The sequence below is a fragment of the Protopterus annectens genome, chromosome 2.part1, assembly GCF_019279795.1.
Source record: "Protopterus annectens isolate FY-2018-M chromosome 2.part1, PAN1.0, whole genome shotgun sequence".
NCBI lineage: Eukaryota > Metazoa > Chordata > Ceratodontiformes > Protopteridae > Protopterus > Protopterus annectens.
The window spans coordinates 1,235,276,467-1,235,296,646 of record NC_056729.1 but is presented as its reverse complement, the minus strand read 5'-3'; the positions used below and the strand labels follow the sequence as shown (position 1 = coordinate 1,235,296,646).

General features: G+C 42.4%; 1 protein-coding gene across 1 annotated transcript in view; it reads left to right on the top strand.

The window, feature by feature from the left end:
- The window catches only part of SLC49A4 (solute carrier family 49 member 4), an 838,329-nt gene that overhangs the window by 466,027 nt on the left and 352,122 nt on the right, over positions 1 to 20,180 (top strand). Inside the window, exon 5 of the mRNA XM_044062768.1 lies at positions 18,741 to 18,849. Coding sequence (XP_043918703.1) covers positions 18,741 to 18,849 — 109 coding nt within the window. The remainder of the gene's footprint in view (positions 1 to 18,740; positions 18,850 to 20,180) is intronic.

The window sequence follows — 20,180 nt, the reverse complement described above, 5'->3', positions numbered from 1 at the left end:
CTTTAGTGGATGCGAGAGATAGTTTAACATATCCCTAGGCAAAATGGGACGACCAAGTACTTAAAAAATACGTAGTAAAAGAAAAACATATCTGTAAATATTCGTGGTCATTTTTGGCACAAATTAACAATCTAGAATTTAAGGGACATCTGAATTTTTTAACCATTGATGTCAGAGACCTTTATTCATCAATACCTCATGTTGAAGTCATTGAATGGATTAGTTATATGTTACGTCTAAGGTCGGCCCCATTTGATGAAGTAGCACTTGTAGAAGAGATGTTGGACATTATCTTGTTCAACATTTACATCACTTTTAACTGCAAGTACTTCTTACAAAAGATAGGCGTAGCTATGGGCTCCCCTTGTGGAGCCAGCTATGCCAGTCTCGTCATGGCCTACTGGGAGCATGAATTTATATTCAATAAACCAGATATTTGTGACAAAATCTACTTTTATACACGTTTCCTTGACGATGTCTTCATAATTTTTGATGGTGACAACAGGAAGGCAGAAGATTGTGTCATATTTGAACAGTACTACGGAATTTCTGTCATTTACATATTCCTTTGATACCTGTAGGGTGGCTTATTTGGATGTAGATCTTACCAAGGATTTGTCAAACAAATGTTATTCGGCTAAAATTTATAGAAAGCCAACATATTCAAATTCTTTCCTGCATTTTAGCAGTAGCCACCCTTGGTACCAGAAGAAATCCGTAGTCACAGGGCAACTCATAAGGGCTGCCCGTATGGTGTCACAAGACACTGATTTCTTTAAAGAATGTAATATTTTAAGGGAAATGTTCCTAAAGAGAGGCAACCCAAGTTCCCTTATTTATGCTATACAGGAGGAAGTCCAGAATAAAAGAAAACAATTGTTCTATAAACCAGTTTTGAGTGGTGTGCCCAGTAGGAATGAAATGCAATACCCTGTAGTTGATAGTGACATTAATCATATGGTTAGTATGATTACTCCCTTTAGTAGTGATGCCAGAGAGATTTTGTCTATCTTGAGGAAGAACTGGGCAGTCATTAGGAGAGATTCTGACTTTGTTGGTAGACTTCACAACTCTCCTCGACTTTTATATATGAGGGGTTTGAATCTAAAAAAAAACATTTTAGAAGTAAAGAAGTCAGTATCCAGTTTAAGGAGTGGAATGCTGAAATGTTACATGTGCAACTTTTGCCAATATATGGACACAGGGAGGGACTTCACTATTAGGAATGTTACTTACAAAACCAAATGCAAGCTTAATTGCCAGACTAAATCTGTTGTTTACATGGTGCAATGCCAAAAATGTCACGCGTTCTACATCGGAAAAACCGACTGTAGATTAAGAGAACGTGTTTATGAGCATCTATACCACATGAGAAATCATTACACAGAGAATGCTCTGGGAAGACATGTTCTTGCAAACCCCGATCACAACTTTAAGTTTAGGGCTATTGATTCAGTGACAAAAGATGGGTTGGGTGGTCCGGATTCATTATTGTTGAAGCGCCTGGAACTGTGCTGGCAACTTCGGACAGGGGCTTGTTTTTGCCCAGGACTTAGGGGTGTATTCACTATGTATACTTAAATTAAAAAGTTTGAAAAGATGAAGTAGGTTTTTCAATTTGTGGTTGAGCTTATTTATATATTATATGTGTATATATATATATATATATATATATATATATATGATTATTGTTTATGTACATGTTTATTTTATTTATTTGTTAGAGAATGTGGGCTGATGATGTAATTTTTATGGAAATAGTAATTGTTTAATTATATTTATTTCCAGTGTAAAATGTGTATTTATGAATGAGTTTCTTTGTGATTATTCACAGGGTGGAATGAGATAGTGACATTATTGATATTATTAACATTATTAGTTTTTAAGTGAGCGTTACACAGTTTTATTGATTAATTGAACGTTGTAATTAAGTGATTGTGTATTTAACATCATGCATATTTAAACCTGGGTGGAACACGCTTATTTTATCTGAAGAAGTCCTACCAGTGAGTAGGACGAAAAGCGCTTAATCGTATTAAATTCTTGTTGCTGTTTGTACCTTTGACTTTTCATGGTTTTCCTTTTATCCGTTTTTTTTTACTTTCTTCAGTTTTAGTGTGCAGCACTTTGACTGTGTTGGGCACTAGTGGTTGTACTAGGTGCTCAGTATGTAGATATTTAATTAACTTTTTTGGTAATATTAATGGTATTCCTTTTAGTCCTAGAGGACATTTTGCTTGTTTAACATCAAATGTAATTTATGATGTTTTTCGTGTTTCACTGTTGCAGTCATCACACTCGGTTTATCCTGCCAGGGGTAGCCCTCAGTTGGCCCGAATACCAGAGGCTTAGTATTTCTGCGTCAGTTGCTGTCACTCCAGGAATGTCATCAGTGGTATAAAATCAGGCAGCCGATGCCATTACATCAGTCTTTTTTGCTGAGGACCCCGAAGCATAAGCAGTTCGCATGAATGCCAGTCAGACGCTACCTGAGTTTTCGTTTCTGAATTGAAGTTGAAGTCTTCTAAAGCTAAGTACCCCATTGGGGATCCTTTTTTCTTGCTCTAACCGATGTCAAAAAAAGTTACCAATTGTCTCACTTGTTGAAAGCAAATACCACACAGAGGCTTCCATTCTTACTGTGTCACTTGTTTAGGCCCAGACCATGACATCCCTCGCTGTCGCTTTTGTGCTTTGTTCAGTGCCAGAACTATACATTGTCAAACCCTTATTGTAGCTAGATATTGTTGCTCTCAGTCCTCGATCTCCAATATGGCTTCGCTAAGCCATCCGACTACCAATCTTCCGAAAAAAACATAAGGATAAAGACAGAGACAGACAGACCACACAGGTCCAAAACTGCCGATGACGCTTCCGCTAGTCGTCAGTTCTCCGGTCCTCAGTGAGGCACTTTCGCAGCCCCCTGATGCCCGCTTCTGTGGATTTGCAGGCTGCTACTGAGACCCTTTCGGAATCCGGTATGCTGCGAGACACTTCTTCGACTAAGGATCCTGTGGATGTCTCTACCCTGGATGTGTCCAGAGCCACTGAGCAGGCACTGGCTTCCGAGGAAGTTCTTCGCACTACCGATACTAGACACAAACCAACGACTTCTTTCGCGTCTTAAGTTCTTTCTAAAACTACTGAGTTTCTAAGGCCCAGGGTACGAACTACGTCCAAAAAATGATGACCCAAGCTCAGGCACGGGCTTCCATGCCTCAATCTCAAATACTTAAAATGGCGGAAGACCTTATTATACTTATTAGGGGAACTCAGCCGACCCCTTCCAAAAGAAAAAGAGACTTGTCCCCAGTGGTTTTATCTGAACAGGAGTCCGATGACTCTGATGCTTCAGAATATGAAGACATGCAACCCCTCTCTGCTTATGAGGATTCTGATGCAGAGGAATCCATTTCTTCTGCCTCTCCACCCGAGGATTTTTCTTTTGGTGAAACTCTACATACCTTAAGGGAGCATTTCCAATGGGAATGTCAGGACTATCCTCAGTCAAAAAAGAGACTCAGGGAATTCTTAGATTTACCACAGCACAAACCTTTAACCATTCCTCCTGTCCTGGATGTTGTGGATGATGTTTTCATGGAATCCAGTTTGACTCCTGACACCCTTCCTCTTAGGAAATCTGACAGGTACTACAGAGTCTCTGACTCTCACAAGTTCCTTTTCAAAAATCCTGCTGCTGACCCAGAGGTCATCTCCCAAGGACCTAAAGGAATTAAAGCAACCTCAGCTAAGAATCCCATCCCCTCAGACATGGATTCTCAAACTTTAGACAGATGGGGTAAAAAAGTATACACCTCTGCAACTCTCGCTATTAGAGCACTAAATTGTCAGTTCCACATGCTGAAATATCGGCAGCATACCATGGAACTACTCAAACAAAAAATATCTTCCTTTCCTGCTTGTGCAGAAAATAAAGAATTACAAGAGCTTATGCATTCTGCAAACCAAGTTAATAAGCACACCTTGCAATGTGGCTTTGACTCCCTAGAAGCATCTTGCAGGGTAGCAGTCACTGGTTCTGTCCTTAGAAGGCATGCTTGCCGTAAGGAACAGGCCTTGCCAGACAATGTCAAATCAATATTACTGGGCGCCCCATTGAGCAAAGACAATTTGTTTGGCACCAGGGCAGAAGAGGTCTTAAAAAAGATGGAAGAAAAAGCTAAATCTATGCAGACAGTTAAAGACTTTTTACAGGTCCAGCCTACGAGGTTCAGTAGGCATTGCCCCTCCAAGGAATGGCCCCTTTCCGGCCCCCTCCAGGCCAGCTTAGCCCAGACCCAGGGGAAACAGAACCCCCAGACAGCAGTCCCAGGGAATGCAGAGATCTAAGGAATGGAGTTCCTCCTCTTCAAAAACGGAGTGCTAAGCCACCCCCTTATGGTAAGAAGTCACAATGACTCCACACCTCCACCCCTTATCTCTGTCCACCAGCTTGTGCCCCTAGGAGGAAAACTCTCCTTCCATGCAAAGAACTGGGCCTCTATTACCAATGACCGATGAGTACTCAACATAGTGCTCCAGGGGTACAAATTTTATTTCCACACTCTGCCAACCCCAAAAGCAAGTCCATTCCCTGCTCGAGGGCAATTCAGCATGTTCCTGGAGACCAGATAGGCCAAGGTTTCTATTCCAGACTTTTCCTTGTACGCAGAAAAAAGGGCACCTGGCGCCCAATCCTAGATCTATCCATTCTAAACACCTTTCTGGTGATGCCAAAATTCAAAATGCTCATCCTCCAGCAGCTTCTTCCTATGCTTTCCAAGGATGCTTGGATAGCCACCCTAGACCTAAAAGAGGCCTACCTACACATCCCAATCAGAGAATCTTGCAGGAAATATCTACGGTTCAGGGCAGGATCTTTGCACTTTCAGTTCTCTGCACTTTCCTTTGGCTTATCCACTGCTCCCAGAGTTTTCACAAAATGCCTGGCTCCAGCCATTGCTTTTTGCAGACAAAGAAATATTCAAATTTACCCTTACTTAGATGATTGCCTGAGTCAGGCAGACAGTCAGGAAAAGCTGCTATAGCACCTGACCTTTGTAAAGGACCTACTGACCTCCCTGGGGTATACTGTCAACGAAAAGAAATCAAAACTAATCCCCACACAAAAGATTGTATTCCTGGGAGCAAGCCTGGACACAGCAACCCAGATGGCATTCCTTACTCCAGAAAAACAAGCCTAACTGACAGTCTGCTTCTCTAAACTAGCCACCAGAACCCAGTTATCCGCAAGGAAAATCCTGCAAGCTCTAGGGTTCATGGCCTCCTACATTCTACTCATTCCATATGCCAGACTGCATATGAGGAAACTACAGTGGTACCTAAAAAGCCTTTGGTGTCAACACTCTCAAGACCTGGAAACTATCATACCAATGACACCCTGTCTAAGGAAAGATTTTCTTTGGTGGGCCGCAGCATGCAACCACAAGGGGCTTCCCTACTCACAACACCACACGGCCCAGACCCTCACCACGGATGCATCAGACTATGCCTGTGGTGCTCACCTGAACAGCAGGCGCATTCAGGGCCATTGGAGCCCAAATCAAATACATCTGCACATCAACCAAAAAGTGCTGCTAGCTGTTCAGCACACCCTGACAGCTTTCAGACCCCTACTCTCCCAGGGGCCTCTACTGATCAAAATGGATAACACCACATTGATGTGGTATATCAACTAGTAGGGAGGGACTCGCTCTTATCCTCTCTGCAGGCATGCCATGACCCTTTGGCACATGGCCTCAGATAGCAAATTCACCTGCTAGCACAATTCCTGCCAGGCTCCCTGAACTCTCTGGCAAACAACTTAAGGAGAAACCTGCTAGACCTACACGAGTGACAGCTAGACTACAGAACCTTCACCCTTGTAGCCCAGAAGTGGGGCACCCCGAGGGTGGACCTCTTTGCCTCCCACTCCAATCATCAGCTCAGCATATTCTGTACCAGGGAACCTTACAGCAAGGCCTGGAAAGTGGATGCTCTATCCTTCTAGTGAGTAAACCTCTCAGTCTATGCATTTCCCCCTCTACCACTCATTTCAAGGGTACTGCTCAAAATAAGGGAGGAAAAACTCAGGGCAATCCTGATTGCCCCAGTCTGGCCACACCAGCACTGGTTCCCACTGCTGTGTAGCCTGTCACCCCTGCCACCATGGCTCCTACCTCAGATCCCAACATTCCTGACCCAGAAGGATGGAGAATTCATGCATCCCAAATTGTAGACCCTTAGCCTGGCAGCCTGGCTTATTCCCTGACCTCTCCTGAAGCAGTCAGACTAAGCAAACAAGTCCTAGATGTTATACGTGAGGCCAGATGCCCCAGCACTAGAAAATTCTATGCTGACAAATGAAAAAAGTTTTGCACTTGGATCCAGGCTAAGGGAGCCAAAACAGCACAGCCATCCCTACCTCTCATCCTGGATTACTTAGCAGACCTACTCCACAAGAGTCTGTCATTCTCTTCTATTAAAATTCATGCCTCTGCCATCTCTGCTCATTACAACACAGAGCCACCTCGCTTCTCACACCCTCTCATCAAGCAGTTCCTAAGAGGGGCTAACAGCTTAAGGACACCTTGGAGAGCTCTTGCCCCAGCTTGGGACCTTAACTTTGTGTTGGAAAAGCTCACCCTACCCTCCTTTGAACCTGCAGCTTCAGCAGAGTTAAAATTCCTCTCTTGGAAAGCAGCCTTGTTTCTGGCCATCACTTCAGCTAGAATAGTTTCAGAGCAGCAAGCACTCATGGCTGTAGAGCTCTTCATCATTTTCCATGCTGACAGGGTCTCCCTCAGGACTAACCCATCCTTCATGCCTAAAGTAGTGTCCAGTGTGGCTCTCAACCAATCCATTCATTTGCCCACCTTTTTCCCTAACCCACAAAACAAGGGGAAAAGGATTCTGCACTCTCTAGATGTGCATAGACAGCTCAGATTCTATCTGGATAGGACTAAATCCTTTAGAAAAAACCCGACCAATTGCTAGTCAGCTTCGCAGCAGGGGCAGAGGGCAAGGCCATATCCAAACAAACATTTTCAAATGGATAACACACTGCGTCCATATCTGCGACAAACTGCATGGGACACCACCACCAAAGGGGGTTAGGATGCATTCCACCAGGGCAATCTCCACCTCTGCAGCTTTTCTCAGAGGGGTCCTACCAGGGACATCCTGGAGACTGCAACATGGACTTTTATTCATAACTTCACTAAGCATTACCACGTGCCTGTCTTCTCCAAATCCAGGGCAGGCTTTGCCACTGCAATCTTGTAGGGCATCCTAGCCAGCCCCCAGTCTTCTTGACTGCCTCCACCCTTTTCTTCAGCTTTGGGAATCAACCCAAGTGTGATGACTGCAACAGTGAAACATGAAGAACATAGTACAGTTGCATACACTTACCATAAATGTAGATGTTCGAGTGTATTCACTGTTGCAGTCATGATTTCCCACCCTCTATCCCCCTTGTCTCTCTCTCTCTCTCTCTTCCACTGTCCATACAGGGAATTTTTGGTTATTACTTTTTACTGGTGGTGTTCTTCCACCATAACCTAGCTCCTTATTTGGGGGCTCCTGACAGTTGGGGCAAGAAAAACTGATGTAATGGCGTCAGCTGCCTGATTTTATACCACTGACGACATGACGTCAGTCCTGGAGTGACAGCAACCGGCGTAGAAATACTAAGCCTCTGGTATTCGGGCTGACTGACCCAAGTGTGATGACTGCAACAGTGAATACACTTGAACATCTACATTTATGGTAAGTGTACACAACTGTACTTTCTCAGGTGCCCCTGCAGTCTCTTTTATATAGGTGAAACAAAGAGAGTTTTTAAACTGAGACTGCAGGAGCACATCAGAGGCATTAAATTAGAAAAGGCTTTTAGCCTAATGGTTATGCACTTTAAGAAATTTCACAATAGTAACCCTAAGTTTTTGAAAGCAAGTATTTTAGAACAAGTTAATTGCTCTGTTGGTGACTCTGAGGTTAGAAATAAAAACAGTCTTCTGTATAAAGAAAGTATTTGCATTTTAAAATATGGTACTTTAAGCCCTCGTGGGCTTAATACAGAATGTTCATGGAAACTTATGATTTAGATTTTTTATGTCTTAATTTATGTCAATGGGCTTATTTTATGTGGTAAGTGTTTTGTAATAGATTCATTAATTAATTGTTGATTAATTTTTGAGAGTATTTAATGGCACAGTTTCTTCCTTATGATGTACTCCTAGAAGGCATTTGTTGCCAAAGTGTTAGAGTAAAGTGACGTTTTTTTCAGCCATAATAAAGTGCTTGTTGGTATATTTTCATTTTTCCTGGCATTTTGTCATATATTCAATTGTTTGGTGATTTTCCAGTTGTTTTCATAAACCGTTGTAAGTATGATGTTTTGATGTCAGAAGTAAAAAATGCAAAAGTCAAGAACAGCAGGTACATTGCACATAATTATGTACCACCCACAGTACTATGTTGTATAGGCTGTAATTATGTTAGTAAGGGCATAAAAGTATATTCTGTCCCACATACATAGTTAGAATTTTAATATTACAACCACTGCTCTCGGTCTTTGCAGCCAGGAAGAGAAAAAGTCTCCAAAAGTTTGCAATGTGCGCACATTTATTTATTTTTATTTGGTAACCAGCAGGGCGCTCTTGTTAGATCCTTTTAGACACGGTGTGGAGCACAAGTCGAAGGGTAGGTATGACACGCACACAATCTCACACACACACACACACACACACACACACACACACACACACACACACACACACACACACAGATGTGTACAGATAGCCAGTTACCCAGTGTGTTTCTTTTTGTTGGAATGTACTGTAACACCCAGGAGGGAACGCCTACACAAACAAGAATAGAGGGATACATATGCAAAACTCCACTTTAACAGTTTCTGGAGGTCATGATTGAACCCTGAACACTTGAGTGGAGAGGCAGAAACTATACCACTTTTAATAATATAGAAACCCATTTATCTTAGGATTTCATAAAAAACGACTTAAATTCTGATTGAAGACCTGCAGTCTGTCAGGTCTGCTGAGGTGCTACAGGTAACCCTTAATAACTGCCCTATCCCATGCCGCCTATTATCTGCTGCAGAAATCCTTTCAACTTTCTGTTGACACACACACACACACACACACACACACACACACACACACACACACACACACACACACACATTTTCTTGTTACTGTTTATCCTCACCTTGAGCCAATATACTTTTAAGTCGGTCTTTTTACCAATCGTGAATAATTCCTGAACTCTGTTTTTTAGTTTATTGTTTTGCTTTACATTAATACAGTGCATTGGTATTTTATCTCTCCTTTTTTGTTTCATATTACGTAAACACCGACTACTCTGAGCAGCCAGGCATTCTGAGTCTTTTTTCACAATACTGTTTTTTCATTAGCAATGCTATTTTGGTGACTTTTTTTCTTCAATACTACATATGTGGTCATCCCAGTACTTTGTATGGTAACAAAATTACACCAGCATAGTTTGAGGCAGGAATAAATGGACTGAAGGACACTCACCCAGTCTGTGAGTACATGGCTGTTACCCCTGGAAAGAATGAGTTCATGGTGCTCAGGAATGGAAGTTATTGTGGAAGTCTGGAAGTCTCATAGAGGACTTAATGAAGAAATAAGAACAAACGTTAGCACACAAAACAAGCATTTTTCACTGCTTGATTTTAACATGCATGTGTAATGAACTACAGCTGTTAGGAAAGAAATTGGGAAAGCATACAAAAGCATGTGTCGTGTACAAGCTGGAGTCTTAACATTTTATATTGAGATGGAGGTAAGTAGTCAGTCTGAATTTTCCTTTCAAAATAGATGCCTATTTTTGTCAGTTTGGTTGAACAATACACACATTCATTCAGGATAATACAGGTATGCTGTTCTAAGTACTAAGAAAAAGCGACACAGCATCAGACAAAATATACTTGAGGAAACAAAATATAGTTGAGATTTGTGCATCCCTTGAAATGGATGAAACTATTACCTCCAAATTTATTTTGGTACCACAGCTTATATGGTATGTGCTACCCCACAGGTCTCTTTCTCTCTGTATATATGTCTATGTATCTGTTTTCCTGTGTCCCTCCCTTTTACTTTATTGCTACAGCAACTCACTAGTGTAACACAACATCCAGCTTTGAAAAAAAAAATGATGTTTTCCTAGTCTCCTTAGAGAAAGGCCTCCTTGTTTGATAGTGGGGAGTAAGTGGATTCACTTGAAATGAGCACAGACATTAACTCAGGTGCAAGGGATGCCAGTGTTAAGTTGAAAGTATCTTATGACAGAGAAACTTATCAAATGCTCTCTGGTAGACTGTTGTAAGAACAAGAACTTGCTTTATTATTTATTTGCAGAGATCACTAACCTTGTTAAATACTGTCATGTCTGTTCTTTATGGTTCTGTCTGTTTTTTTTTTCCATAACTTTAAAAACTTTATTTGATGCAAGCTGACGCTAGTGAAGAGAAGGCAGCAAATGTGTAGAGTACAGCTGTATGAGAGTGGAATTGGATGCATTCAAAAGTTGATAAATACGGAAATGTCTGATATTGTGAGTTAACTGCAGTACATTGTTAACCATCTGGCTTAGCCGTAGTTTACTGTTCACTACAGAGAACAAGTGGGTTCTCAGCGTAGTCAGACTGGCACATTTTATTTGGGTTCTTCTGCAAAAGATAATGAATTGTCTCCACAGGTCTCTTGGAACAGGTGCATGCTGTAGTCTTCAAAGCTCTCTGGAAATTTCCCTCCCATGGAACAAGGCCAGGGCTTTTAATTTTACTCTTCCCTAGTTCTGAACTGGCTAGGAGTCGTCCTACCCATCTTGGACACCAGTGGCTTCCGTGAGCATGTCTGGAATGCCACATTTCACATGGTAACATTTGAAGGGATAAAGCCTAGATAGCATCACTGGATATGATGCATGTTTTGTGGTACATCACTGACTGACTGGAGTGTTTGGCCTCTGTTCTGCACCATGATGCCTGCCAGGATGGTGCTAGCCATTGTGATGGAGGCCATACAGAACAAATGTCTTGTGTTCCCTTACATGGGTGACTTGTTTTTGGTGGCCCATTTACGGACTTCCAGGTAGTCTCTTTGGCTTTGCTGTAAGCCCTGGAAAGATTTGTCACATGAGAGGTCTTGGAGTCCTGCCCTGATGATTGCTGTCATAGGGATGAGGTACACAAACTGAGTTTTAGTTATTTTCACCCATAGAAAGTGACTTGGAAGACAAGGCTGTGGCTGTGGAAGGGCTTCCTGCAGTTGTGCTTTTGGAACTTGGAAACAGAGACCGTGCTTGCATTCCATTTTACATGTGAGGAATTCAGCATTGCAGCAGACGCTGTATTGTTAGTGGCTGTGGAGTCATTAGTTTTCAAGGTTTCTCTTAATGTCAGACAACTGTTGCTTAAGCTTTGACCCAGTACATAAATTGTGCCAGTCTTCGCATGGGGCTTTCCTATTTTTGTCTAAGGTAAGTGAACCTTCCAAGGTTGGAAACTCCATACAAACAACCTGGAGCTATAGGCAATTCTTTCCATGAAGGTTGTGGTGGACAGCTGTGCAAAGAACTCCCCCCACCCGGATCTATTCTGGCAAGCAATCTGTGGTACTTAAACAAGACAGCACTTTATTGTATCCCTTCTGTATGAAGATGATATATCCCTGGCAGTAGCCCTTATATAGTAGTATTGCTCAAAAAACAGTTTAGGGAGTTAATGAGCTGTCCATTTCCCCAAGCTGCACCTCCAGTCCTGCCTTGCAGTTGAATTTTTGGGAGTGGGACATTGTAATAATTTGCATGTTAGTGACTCAAGACAAGAGGGAATTAACTGTAGATATATTAGTACCCTTGCTTAAAGGAAAATCCATGTATGCCATCCCACCATTTCCTTTTTATTCTGCTGCCAATCACAGTGTTCTGATAAGAGCAAGGCTTGCAGTCACTGAATAATTATCTGAGAACAGAGTGTATGTTCATCGTGTTTCGCTGTTGCAGTCCTAACAAATGGGTTATCCTGCTCGATCGGCCAGAATACCAAAGGTAAGTAAATATGACGTCTGCTGCCATCGGTTGTAAAGGACGTCAGTATGTCAGATACAAATGGAGGCAGCCAGCATTACTTACTCAGTCTTCTTTGACACGGAGCCCGAAGCAGAAGCAATTTTGCACAAGTGCCAGTCGGCCGTTTACCTTTTTGATTTCCGACTACAAAGTTGAAGCCAACTACAGCTAAGTACCCCATTGGGGATCCTCTTTTCTTGCCTTAACGAAAGTCAAGATTACCACCAGTCTAAGAAAAGGATCAGGGAATTTTTGGATTTGCCTCAGCATAAGCCTCTGGCTATTCCTCCTGTGTTGGACGTGGTTGATGATGTTTTCCTGGAAAATTCCTTGACTCCAAATTCTGTTCCTCCTGCATCCAGGAAACCTGACAGGTACTATAGAGTTCCTGATTCTCATTTGTTTCCTTTAGGAATCCTCTGGCTGACCCAGAGGTTATTTCTCAAGGGCCTAAAGGGGTTAAGACCACTGTTACCAAAAATCCTGTTCGTTCTGACAGAGAATCTAGGAATCTAGACAGGTTGGGAAAAAAGGTTTATACCTCTGCCACTCTTGCTATTAGGTCTATCAGTTGCCTTTTTCATATGCTCAAGTATCAGCAGCACACCTTGGAGACTATTAAATCAAGGATTGCAAGTGCGCCTCTTTTGGCAGAGAGTAAACATATGCAGGATTTGCTGAATTCTGCCAGTCTTGTCAACAAGCATTCATTACATTGTGGTTTTGACATTCTAGAAGCCTCCTACAGGGCTACAGCTACTGGATCTGTTCTCAGAAGGCATGCTTGGCTCAGGGAGCAGCCCCTTCCAGAGCCTGTCAAGTCTAAGCTTTTAGATGTACCTTTACATAAGGACAGTCTTTTTGGCAGCAAAGCAGAGGAAGTGCTCAAAAAGATGGAGGATAAGGCCGTCTATGCAAACAGTTAAAGATTTTCTGCAAGTTCATCTTCCTCGCTTACCCTTCTAAGAGTTGGATGTTTCCTGATACCAACAGACAGAACCATTCTAGGACTAGAGGTTACAAATCTTCTAGGGGGCATGGGACTACCCCTCAAAGGGCTAAGCAATGGCATGCTTCCACTTCTAAGACTGGAAGTTCTAAGCCTGCATCTCAGTCCAAGCATTCTCAATGACTTTGTCCAACTTCTGCCTGTTCCTGCTTGCCCGAAGTTTCCTTTAGGGGGAAGGTTGGCCATTTTTGCAAATGTCTGGGCCACCATCACAGACGACAAATGGGTACTCAGAACTGTATCCCTAGGACACAGGTTTTCTTTCCACACCTTTCCCGGACATTCCTTCAAACCAAAAGGCAGAAGTAGAAAAGCAAATTTTATCTCTGTTACATCTGGGGGCAATAGAACTGGTTCCTGCTCAGCAGGTAGGCCAGGGCTTCTATTCCAGACTTTTTTTAGTTCCAAAAAAAAAGAAGGCACCTGGCGTTGTATCCTAGATCTATCCATTCTGAACTCCCTTCTTGGTAATTCCAAAGTTCAAAATCCTCACTCTACATCAGTTGCTACCATTGTTGGACAAGGACTCCTGGCTGGTAACTTTGGATCTCAAAGAAGCTTATCTGCACATCCCTATCAGGGAAAGCTGCAGCCAGTACCTTCACTTCAGAGTGGGCAGGCAACATTATCAATTCTCTGCACTGCCCTTTGGCTTATCTACTGCTCCCAGAGTTTTCACAAAGTGCCTGGCTCCAGTCATTGCTTTTTGCAGGCAGAAGAAAATTCAGATTTATCCATACTTGGACGACTGTCTAATTCAAGCAAATTCTCAGGAACAGCTGTTAAAGGATTTGGAATTTGTAAAGACTCTTCTCACTTCCCTGGATTACACTCTCAACGAGGAAAAATCAAAAATGGTACCAACCAAGGAGATAACATTCCTGGGAGCGAGTGAACACAGCCGCCCAAATGATATATCTCACCCAGGAGAAGCAGACAACTCTTTCAGTTTACTTCAAGAACTTGGCAAGCCTGTCCCAGTTCCCTGCAAGGAAATACCTGCAAGCTCTGGGATTCATGGCCTCTTGTATTCTCATGATTCCATATGCAAGACTGCATATGAGGAAATTGCAGTGATACCTCAAGAACCTTTGGTGTCGGCACACACACGACCTCAATATGATAATTCCTCTGCTTCCTTGTCTGCAGACAGAGTTTCTATGGTGGGCGACAGCCTGTCTACAAAACAAAGGCATGCCTTTCCGCCCGCCTCCTGCCACTTAAGTTCTTACCACAGATGCATCGGACTACACCTGGGGAGCTCACCTGGATGGCAGATGGATACAGGGATGTTGGAATGCCCAGCAGATGCACCTGCACATAAACCTAAAGGAGTTGATAGCAGTTCAGCAGGCCTTACTGGCTTTCAAGCATCTTCTTTCTCCAGGAACTCTGCTTGTCAGGACATACAACACCACAGTCATGTGGTACATCAACAAGCAGGGAGGGACTCATTCTTACCCCCTGTGCAGACAGAGCATGATTCTATGGTCCACAGCAGCATCTTTGGGCCTACATCTTCTAGCTCAGTTTCTTCCAGGGAGAGTCAGTGTTTTGGCAGACCATTTGAGCAGACAGACCCTGGATCCTCACGAGTGGCAACTGAACAGAGCAGTCTTTTACAGCATCATTCAGTGTTGGGGCACTCCTCAAGTGGATCTTTTCTCCTCCCTGGACAACCACCTTCTGCCACTTTTTTGCACCAGACAGCATCACAGCAAGGCCTGGAAAGTGGATGCTCTGTCCTTCCCATGAATGCTACTTTCAGTTTATGCCTTCCCTCCTCTTCCTCTTCTTCCCAGAGTACTATTGAAGATCAGGGATGAAAGACCAAGGACAATTCTCATAGCTCCAGACTGGCCCAGGCAGCATTGGTATCCACTGCTTCACAGTGTCTCCCAATTTCTTGCTTGGCATCTTCCTCTGAAACCAGATCTTTTTGTTCAGGAAGGGGGAAAAATTCTGCATCCTCATCTTCAGTCTCTCCATTTGGCAGCATGGCTCATTGTATGAATCAGTCTTTTTCTTCCCTTTCCCAGCAGGTGATTAATGTACTTTGAGAGGCCAGGAGGCCTAGCACTAGGAAGTCCTACTCTGGCAAATGGGAAAGATTCTCTCATTGGATGCAAGCTAGAGGGGAATCTTCTTCTCAGCCTACTCTTCCCCGATCCTGGAATACCTGGCTGATTTGCTTCAAGGTGGCCTTTCATTTTCCTCTGTCAAGATCCATGCTTCAGCTATTTCTGCTTATTGCTCCTTTAAACAACCCATTTTCTCTCATCCCCTGATGAAAATGTTTCTCAGAGGTGCTAGCAACTTAAAACCTTCCAGAAGGACGCCTACTCGGGCCTGGGACCTTAATTTTGTTTTAGAGAAGCTCACTCTTCCTCCTTTTGAGCCAGCTGCCACTGCAGAGTTAAAGTTTTTCTCTTGGAAAATGGCCTTCCTCTTGGCTATAACGTCAGCAAGGAGAGTTTCGGAGCTGCAAGCTTTGGAGCCTTTTCTCATCTTCCATGCAGATCGTGTCCCTCTGAGAACCAGTCCCTCTTTTATGCCTAAGTTGGTTTCAAGCCTGACTCTTAATCAGTCCATACACCTTCCTACTTTCTTTCCTAATCCTCAAAATAGAGGTGAAAGGATCCTACATTCTCTTGATGTGCACAGACAGCTCAGGTTTTACCTGGACATGACTAAAGACCTTCGGAAATCAGCTCAGCTATTGGTCAGGTTTGCTCCTGGAGTTCAGGGCAAAGCTATTTGTAAGCAAACCATTTCTAAATGGATTGCACACTGTATTACTTTCTGTTATTCCTTTCATGGCAAGGTTCCTCCTCTAGGGGTGAGGACCCACTCCACAAGAGCAGCCTCCACTTCAGCCTTTTTAATGGGTGTCCCTACTAAAGACATTTTAGAGGCTGCCACATGGTCTTTTGTACACACTTTCATAAAGCATTATAATTTGCCTTTGTTTTCTAGATCCAGGACGGGGTTTGCCACTGCTGTTCTGCAGGGCATTCTCTCCAATCCTTGATTGGGTTGGTACCTCTTCCCACTTCTCTGGACTTTGGTAATCAACCCATTTGTTTGGACTCCAACAGTGAAACATGATGAACATAGTACAGTTGTGTACACTTACCATAAAAGTAGATGTTCAAGTGTATTCACTGTTGCAGTCCTGGTTTCCCTCCCTCCTTCCCCCTTTTTTGGTCTTCTCCTGCTCTCCTTTCCTAAGGTGCAGGCTTGATCTGTTTTATTTTACCAAATATATCTTTATTTTTGGTCTAAGCCTTTTTTTCTTGGGGGCTCCTGACTGTTATGGCAAGAAAGACTGAGGAAGTGATGTCAGCTGCCTCCTTTTGTATCCGATGTACTGATGTCCTTTAGAACCGATGGCAGCTGACGTCATATTTACTTACCTTTGTTATTCTGGCCGATCGAGGGCTACCGGGAGCCGGATAACCCATTTGTTAGGACTGCAACAGTGAATACACTCGAACATCTACATTTATGGTAAGTGTACACAACTGTACTTTTTCAGGCTTTTGGGTCCATAGCTGTACCTTGAAAGTATCTTGGTACAAACCAAGGAGGTACCTTGACTTGATGTGACAGTTGGCTCCATCTCGAAGTTTGGTTCTTGATTTAGATCCCTTGCTTCCTTTGTACCTTATTATGGAGCCTTGTTGGTTAAAGTGCCAGGAAGGCTTGTATTCTAAATCGTATTGTGTTAAGTGGAAGAGGTTCTCTGTTTAGGCAGAAAGATGCTGTTTGCCACTTCAGTCTTCTAGCTCACATATTATTCAGACCTATGTCATATACCAGTATGGTTTGGGTCTCATTTGTTCTGTATTCATTGCACATGTCTGTCCCATTTGAGCCCGTCATCATAGCCGCCCTTAGGCACAGGCCAACTAGGTGGTTACCTAGGGTGCCACTCTAGCAGGGGCACTTTTCCAGTAATCTGTAAGGTATAGGTAGACCAGGATGGGGGCACCAAGTGGTGTTGGGGGGGGGGGGGTGCTGTGGAGACCTTTTGTCTAGGGCACCAGTTGACCAAAGGCTGACCCTACCTATCATGACCTAGTGGACAGAACAGTGATTCACCACTTGCTGGTCAAGCAGCTTTTTAAAGGATTCATCTACAGTCTCCTTTGAAGAAGTGCTGTCCTGAGTTTTTTTTTTTTTTTCTGGTTTAACAGGTTTTACCAATCCATCTTTCAAGCTTGTTCAGTGCTTCTGCAGTTCATCTCTTGGAAGACTTTTTTTGCAATGGTGATCACCTTTTTTATTATATCATAAAGCTTATGGTCTTTATTTTTAGCCATATTTAGTCTTTCAGAAGGATCCAGTGTCTCTCAGGCTTGCAAGCTTGTGCACACTTTCTCCCACAAATGGTGTCAGACTTATTCTTAAGTCTCCCATGGTCTTTCTGGGGAATGCAGGAAACATGGTGAAAAAGAGCTGCCATTTCTCTGTATATGTGCAGCTAGCTCAGGTCCTGCCTGAAGATGGTGCATGTATTCAAGATTGTGTGACAGTTATTTGTCTCACTTGCACCAGGGAGGAAGAAACTTGCAGTTGCCAAGCAACCCTTTTCAGATGTATCGGTGTCTATATTATATTTTACCATCAAGTATTGATCTGTTGTTTCAGAAATCCTATCGGAATATTTTCTGGCAAAAACCACAGCTGCAAAAAGAACATGGCTGCTTTGAATGCTTGTATTAAGAATGTTATCACTGCAGACACTTGTGCCGTGGCCATTTGGTGATTCATTCACGTCTTCATTATTGTTTAGACCACAACAACAAAAGTTAGGCTTCCTTTGGCATTACAGTGTTACAATATTCGGCCTTCTGAGTTTCCATTATTTGTCTGTTTTCACCTCTAGGCACATGAGCGTTTGTGGTACTGTGTACAGTTCTTCCCAAAAAGTCAGTTCACTGCAGAGGTTTGCCAATATCAGATAAAATGGGTATATGCTGACAGTATACGTTTGTCTGTGTAGTGGGTATTTACTTCCCTTCAACTGTGCATCTGTACTTGGACCGCTCCTCTGCACAGTGACTTATTTGGTTTTCCCTGTTGGTAAAGGATGTATTTATGTAGCCTTATCTGTTGTGGCATTTTGGTTTCTGCCCTACAGTCTAGGTTTTCTGTTAGTGGATGGGGCAAATCTGTAGGAACAGGTGATAGGCATGCTGTGCCATATTGTCTGCCATGGCGCTTATTGCAAGTCGGGAAGAGGAAAATTAGCAGCTGATTACAGCAGCCATTTCACTTCAGAGAAATCCCTCACATATCAACTGATATGGTAAGTATGCATCAGTGAGTTATCATGACTTCCATCAATGTAAACTCTCGTAAGTATTGGTTGTGGTATTGTGAGAAGAACTGATGGATAGATGTGAGACTAAACATAACATCAGAGTGACATGCTTTTACAGTCATTGTTTTTTTCCTGTTTACTGTATTGAGTATTTTAATTTTTGATTCTTACAACTGTGATTGCTGTTGCTGTTAATCTTTTAAAGAGCCGATGTGTAAAATTACAGAACACATTTTAGGAATTTAAGTCCATCCAGACAAAAGGTATTTGCTTTTTATCCCTTTGCAGGAACTGCCGTTTTCTGATGATAGCTGTGGCATATGCTATACCACTGGGTGTTTTAGGTGGATGGACAGGGGTGCTGGATATGATTTTAACCCAAGTGAATGTCAGTCAGGTAAGATTGTACATGGACTTTCTTGTGTATATACTGTGTTTTTGTATTTGATGTGGTCAGTGGATAAAGAATAACCTCTGTGGATTTGGTTGTGCTGCTAATAACTGTGTGGATGAATGTGCTGAAAATTTTTGAGAGACCTATCTCAGATGCAGATTTTCACGTGTGTGCACGCGTGTGAGTGTGTGCCAGCATTTGTGTCTGTGTGTATTGGTTTGCATTCATAAATGAGTACAACCCTGCTTCAGTAAAGTACAGGTGTAACATGACAGCATTCAAACGATACATGACGTGTTTGATTTGTTGACAGGTAAGGGTAGTTTCAGAATGTTGCATACTGAATATTTGTTTGCATTTATTTACCAGAAAATTGCATCTGGGCATTATATCCCCTTTCAGGTGGAGGCCCAGATAGAAAAGCTTCACTACATATTATATAAAACTAAACAGATGCAATGACATCAAAATACATAGTATAGTATTAATTAGTTCTTGTTCACCACTTATCTTGCCATGGAAAAGCAAAAGCATTGTTACTATATATAGTCATGTTACTTGTACCACTTTGCAGAGTTTTACATATGTAAGCTGCCAGCATCATCGAACAAATACACATTTGTCAGATTTTGCTGCTGTTCATCAAACCTGAAGTTTGATCTGCGACAGTAAGCTTTTCAAAATGTGGAGCAGTCTTTGTAAAAGCACCACTGTTACTGTTGGAGATACTAATTGTGTTGGGATTCAGCAGTACTGATCACAACTAACCAGTTTCAGGCTACGCCCGTGTTGTAAACAATTAGTAATCAAATACATATAAACTGAGACTATGTTTTAGAGAGTATAGTCAGTAAACAAAGTACAAGAAATGAGATAAAGTCATAAAAGTACCAATAGACTCTATACGTACTAAAATAAACAGAACTGATTGACTAGAGAATAAATAAAAATAACTGAAGGCTATGTACATCTGTACAAGCAATGCAGTCAGAGTCGATAGACAAGTTGGGCAAGACAAAATCCGGTGGAGTGCATGTGTGAAGTTAAAGTGATGTATCCTTTTGTGTCAGGCATATTTACTCACTTTGTTTAATTAAGAAGGTGCTGACAAAATTCATCCAACTGTGTTTGTGGTTCTCTTTTTTTGACCTCTGTAATGGCTGTAAAATTGTTTTGTTTGAGTGAGATCACCTGCCTTGTTAGCAGGCATTAAAAAAAATAAGATGATTAATTCCATGTCGTACAAGTGGTGCTTTGTAGATGATGCCTTCTGTGTTCCTCAGCAGTAGCCCCTTGATCTAGAGCCTGATGAACAGATGTAGTTTGGTAGAGAG